Source organism: Rhinolophus hipposideros (assembly GCF_964194185.1).
Source record: "Rhinolophus hipposideros genome assembly, chromosome: 14".
NCBI classification, from domain to species: Eukaryota; Metazoa; Chordata; class Mammalia; order Chiroptera; family Rhinolophidae; genus Rhinolophus; species Rhinolophus hipposideros.
In genome coordinates this window covers 50,421,146-50,427,145 of record NC_138060.1, presented here as the reverse complement: position 1 = coordinate 50,427,145, position 6,000 = coordinate 50,421,146, and the positions used below count along the sequence as shown (strand labels likewise).

Sequence of the window (6,000 nt, the reverse complement as noted above, 5' to 3'; positions counted from 1 at the left end):
CTGGGCCGAGAGGCCAGCCAAGGACGTGGCTAGGACAGAGCTCTGTGGGGGGCCCTTCTAAAGGATAAGAGCCAGGGGGCAAAATGGAAGACTACCCTGGCTCTTCCAAGGCTTCATGCCTTGCGGTTTTGGGGACACCAGCAGTCACATTCTCAATGGGGCTGTGTAGGGATCCCTGGGGTGAATTTTGCCCCATTTTGCAGATGTTGCGAAATGGGTAGTGGAGCTCCAACGGAAGCTAATGGGGCTCTTCTCAGAATTCACACCCCCATCAAAGAAGACACCCTCCTTTGAGGCTGGTGTCCACAGCACCCACACCTGTTGAACTACAGAAAACCACATATCATAGAGAAAAGGGACGTATAAGGAGACATACATAGAAGGAAAAATTGGGGATGGCCAGATAAAACTTCAGAGAAGTGGCATTTAAAATCATTTAGCATAGTTACCGTTTCCCCAAAAATAAGACCCAGCCGGACAATCAGTTCTAATGCATCTTTTGGAGCAAAAATTAACATAAGATCTGTTTTATTTTATTGTAAGACCACATCTTATATAATTTATGTAATATGACTTATATTAATTTTTGCTCCAAAAGACTAATATTAGAGCTGATGGTATGGCTAGATCTTATTTTCAGGGAAACACGGTAGGATTACCTTAGTAGGTGATGTTAAGAAATGGGGGTGGGAAAAATAGGTGGGAAGAAGCCTTCGTGGCTGAGACGACCAGTAGGAACAGAGTCCCGGAGGGGAAAAGCTTATACTTAATGGGCTGGGATCTCCCAAGGGTGGGCTGTGGCAGGTGAAGCCGGACTGCTGGGGTGGTAATTTGACAAGGTATGAGCTACAGTCCTCAGGCTGGGAAAACATTTAACTGGGCTATCCCAGCAACTGCAGCCGGCACTGTTAGCGACCTGTTGTCTTTCCCAGCCTTCCCTGCAACTATGGATAGCTACGTGACTTAATCTGACACAGATGTAAAGTGAGGTCTGTTGGGGTTTTCTGGGAAAGCTTTGCTCCTGATTGTCTCCTATCAAGACAGGCTGCCTTGGCCCTCTTTTTCTTGCCTTCAATGTAGATGCTATGCTGGCACACCCTGTGACCATGGAGACAAAAGCCTACATGCTAAGGAGAGTGGTGTGGAAACAGAGTCGAGGCCCTGATGGCGTCACTGAGAACTAGACCCAAGGCCGGCAGGTAGCTGCCCATGTATCCCCTTCTCAAGTGGAAAATAACATTCTTCCTTTAAACCACAGATCCTTTTTTTGCTACTTGCGGCCAAATGTATTCTTATTTCACACAGTAACATGGGGCCTAACCTGCTTCATAGCTATTCCTGCTTTCCATAAACTAACCAGCGAGCAAGGAAAGTTCTAATCTGAGATTTCTCCAAAGATGTCCTGTCCTCGGGTATAATTATAGGCCTTTCCCTACACTGTGGGACCCTAGCAAATGATGAGGTCTGTGGATTCACTCTCCAGAAAATGGCCAGGCTAAGCAACTCTGCTCCCATCCTGCAGGTGAGCGGGTCTCTTAGAGCTGCTGCTTGACTGAGACTCGGGAAAGTGAGGCAGCAGACGTGGACCAACACCGGTGCAGCTTAAGGGTCCTCTTGTCTCATCTGGAAAAGGCTTCGAGAGGCCCAAGGAAGATTAAACACTTGTTTTCCGTATCTGCCTGACAAGAATCTACGCAGTGTATAAAATGACTGCAATGTGACAAATGAGCAATGGAGCCCCCGTGCACACATCCACGCCACGCTGAAGTGCAGGAAGAAACTCCCCCCATCTTCGAATCACTTGTGGGAAATGTCGAGCTCATCATATATACTCAGTTGTGATATATATCCTTGTTTTACTTCAGCCAGAATAATTCAGAGGAAGTTTTAAATAGATCATTGCTTATCCAAACACTCCTCTCTCTTAGTTGTGAAACATAGATACGGCTAGTGGGTTACACGTCCCTATCTGAAATTGGTCTCCAAATTAGGGAACTCAAGAGACATAGACAGCAAGATATGCACCTACATGGCAAGATTTCATCAATCTGCCCAATGTGATCTTAACTAGGAGGTCACCCAATTTTTCCAAAGCAAGTCTGTATTAGTTTTGTTTTTTTTTCCTACTTAAAAGTTAGCGTTATTGACCCTATGGACAAATTTTGGTCACGTCAATCTCGCAACACATACCTGTCTCTTAGAAAGGAGCGTTTACTTTTTTGTTTGCATTTGCAAAGAAGTTAGCAATAAATCTTGAGTTCCCACTAACAGACTCCAGAATCCGACCTTCTGCATAAGCGCCTGGGAGGGTGCCCCACAACCAGCGCCCGAAACCCTGTTTGTCTTCATGCATAATTTTTAAGCAAACGGATTTCTAATTGCCTATGACCTAGCCCTATGGGTTTCGGTACATTTTCTGGTCCTTTTAGTCACCACTAGGCATAATACGCATCAATCTCTCCGCTCTGCCTCCAGATCAGCTTCCGGGGTACACACCTACTGCTGATGTTCTCTCTTTTAAAACTTGAACACTAAATTTCAGATGCCAAAATAACAGTTGCAAGAAAGACAAAATATATTATGTAAGACTGTTCTGATAAGACCATGTTTTAATTGCCTATGACACAGATACATAATGACTCAAAATTAATAGTTTAGCAAAGATTAAAGAAAAACAGATGAAAATGAGTTTGTGAATCCCTAATTTCAAGTAAGCTTCCGGCAAAAAAATCAGGAGTTAGAATCATTTTAAATTGTGTCTTCAAAACTAGCACCCTTTTCATCATCTGTCTTTTATTCATTTTGCTGTGATACAACTAAAAAAGGTCCATAAATACTCCCCTGGGTCTCAGATAAGTTTTCCAAGAGCAAAATATCACTTTCTCTGTACAGTGAAAGCCGGCATTTGGATGGGCTGGATCGGGTGGACAGGCTGAAACACTGGCTTCTTTCTCATTTCAGAGAGTGTTTTCACTGTAGGGAGCAGTTGATTCCTTTTGATGATCTGTAAGGCCAGCTGGGTATTACCTACAAAAACACCTCCCATTAAAAAACAGCTTACAGCAACACTGTCACATACAAAGCAAGCCATCAGAATCCTGCGAGGGAGCTCAAAGACGACCTAGAAGGGCTGTGGTCACAGCCTTCCCTACACACTGGAATCACAGAACGCCTCCATCTAGGGTGTGACCTGGGCAACGGGACTTTTAAAAGCTCCGCAGTGATCTTACGGTAGAGCCCAGGCTGAGAACTTGTCTACAGGGAGAATGCACGGAAGGGATCCAGAACTGTGCGCTAAACCTAATCACGCCTTTCAGGAAACCAAGGCCTGCTGGGTGCCGGGCACTTATCGCCCCTTCTTTAGCTCCAAGGGGGAGCCTTGTAAGGATTCCCACAAGCCACAAGAAGGTACGACTTTCAACTCTTACTATTTCTGTCTCTTCTAATTTCTCCTATTGAATCACATCTCTTTTCCACTTCATGCTATCCCTTACGTAGGCCCACAGCCTTTCTTCCAGTAAGCCAGATCCTGGAGGCTGTACGTGCCCCAGAGACATATGCTGGACTCAGGTTTGGACAAATATTTCTCAGCCAGAACTGGCTTACTATAAAACTCATTAATGACATCTGTGTTCAAAACACTCCGGTGTACAACTCAGAGCAACTGGCATTCTGACTCATGTTCTCAAGTAGTCATATGGCTGCCTAAGCAAAAGGTTAATTAGTAGGGATTAACTGTAATTATCAGAAGTTATGCTATTCTACATTTTCACAGATAAAAGGAAATATAGGAATTGGTAAGATACCCAAAACTTCCCAGCCACACTTTTATTTAGAACTTGATGGGTAATATCTTCAAGGAAGGCAAAGTTTCAATTTTGAAGAGAAAAAGCTGACAACAAAACTCTTGGGCTCTTTGAAGAAGAAGAGAGAAGAATTACTTACCGTTCTGCAGTTCGAGGTAAACTGCCAGTAAGATGGCTTCAGGCGGCACCTCTTTAGGATGAATCATTGAAGCCGCCTTTGCTCAAAACAAAAGACACCCATGAAACCCAACAGCTTACAAACTCCAAGTAATGCCACAAAACAAACAAACAGAAAACTGCAGAGTATGCCAGCCTACTAATGCCAAGTTAGCCGACTGAGTCCAGTTCCTCCCCACACGACCTCTAAGGACCACTTCAGTTCTGCTCTGATGGTCCTCAGCCCTCTTTGCCTTGAGCCCTACCAACGAAACTAGACACTTGATTTTCAGGTAAATATTTATTTTCCCTTGCCCCATCCACAATGAGTTCTTCATGGGGAAAGCTTTCTTCCCTCTTGGTTTTCACCGGCCTGGGGTTCTTCCTGTCTCCTGGCTATATTCCGTTTATGAGATGGGTGGTCAGACACTGCTGATTCTACACTCCAATCATCCATCCACATCTGCCAGGGGCTTTCCTCCATAGATACCGCTGCACTTGTATTAAAACCTGTAACCCGTTCATCCTCCTAAGTAACAACTCAGTATTGTAACCTGCAAGTTCCCAATGTGGGTAATAAGAATTGAAACTTAAAAGGTTGGCGATATAGGAAAAAAGTACCACTAAGCGTAGTAAATGTCTTCATTCTAAGGACTAAAACAGTACAATTCAGTCAAATAAAATAAAATAATTTGTTTAGGCAACATGCTATCCTTTCCTAGGTCTGAGAGCCAATCACCAGTCAGCAGTTTCTCTCTCACTTAGTCCCGAGAAAAGGAAACCTGGACTGATCTGGTCAAAGGTGCTGAGGTTACAGGTTTATTTCCTCACCTTACTTTTAAATCATGTCTCTCCCTCCACCCCTCTTCCAGTTGGAGGTGCTCATGCTTCCAGACTGCTTTCTAACCAGAAAGTGTCCTTCTACAAATACTGATTGACCAGAGGTGGGTGCGGGGTAAGATGGAGACTTACCCTGATAATAAACGAGCATGCAAACTACTAACAATAGTCCACACAAACTGACCTAAGTGCTAGGGAGAGAGGAAAGGGCGAGTACTGTAACATGGAGAGAGAAAGAATTTCTGCAGAGTTTTGGGGCAAGGGAAGCCCGCTTGGTCCTTGCAGGGCTGACAGCTGATAGGCAGAAAATGGGGAGAAAGGGCATTGCAGGCCTCAGTGTGAATGCAGGAGAGGTCTGGGGGACCAAACACTTGCCCAAGGTCAGTTCCTGGCAGCATTAGAAGAAATCCGACAGACTAGAGGGGGATTCTTGTCTAGAGCATACTCCTACGTTCCTCATGAATGAAGCAGGGAGCTTTTTATTCTTCAGCACATCTGTGAGGTATAACAACTCAGTTCAGAAAACGCGATTTTATACTTCTGGGCCTAACTTTATACAGGCAAGATCACCTTTACAGCATTTTGTGAATATTAAAATCTCCAGTTTTCCCTCCAAGTGGCTAGTTAATACGTCACTTATTGTTCTTTGCATTGACCACAGTCTGCAGCTTTTTCTATTATGAGACTTACTGGTATTTTGCTTACTGGCTGTTCAGAATGGTTAGCGGTGGGCAGACAAGCTCTCAGACAGCTACTTGGGAGCCCTTTCCAAGCCCGTGCATCGTTATTCTGCCCTCGCAGGCAGGGTAGGCCTCCCAATTAACAAAGGTCCAGCCATTGGATTAACCTAAAAACCAGGGGACCAAAACAAACCCCCTTCAGCTCCGAACCAGGCCAGGCCTGACCCCATCTGTCTCTCCGGGAGTGGCAGCCGCCATGGCCACCTGCTGTACCAGGTCCTGAGCTAGGCCGTCTACGCTGTAACTTTAGAGCAAAGCCTTGTTTGCTGCAGTCATTGGAGTCCACGAGCACTTTCAGAAGAGCTGTTAAACACCCTCGCCTTGCCACTGAGAACAGCGAACCATTTAAACTCTTACCCAGTTAACTCAACTCCTAGATAATATCATATGTCTTTCCCTTGACAGTCCATCACTTAACTTTTCTGATTTGGATCAGAAATGCTGACCAGATGCCACTA

The 6,000-nt window shown here is 44.8% G+C and overlaps 1 protein-coding gene across 2 annotated transcripts in view; it reads right to left on the bottom strand.

Moving 5' to 3' along the window:
* Positions 1-2,553: 2,553 nt before the first annotated feature.
* CNOT10 (CCR4-NOT transcription complex subunit 10) overlaps positions 2,554-6,000 on the bottom strand; it is a 56,368-nt gene continuing 52,921 nt past the window's right edge. Inside the window, exons 18-19 of one of the 2 annotated variants that reach the window (XM_081072108.1) lie at positions 3,946-4,021; positions 2,554-3,027 (exon numbers count right to left, since the gene is read on the bottom strand). In XM_081072108.1, coding sequence (XP_080928234.1) covers positions 2,876-3,027; positions 3,946-4,021 — 228 coding nt within the window. In that variant the 3' untranslated portion in view covers positions 2,554-2,875. The remainder of the gene's footprint in view (positions 3,028-3,945; positions 4,022-6,000) is intronic. The other variant, XM_081072109.1, reaches the window with a different exon arrangement.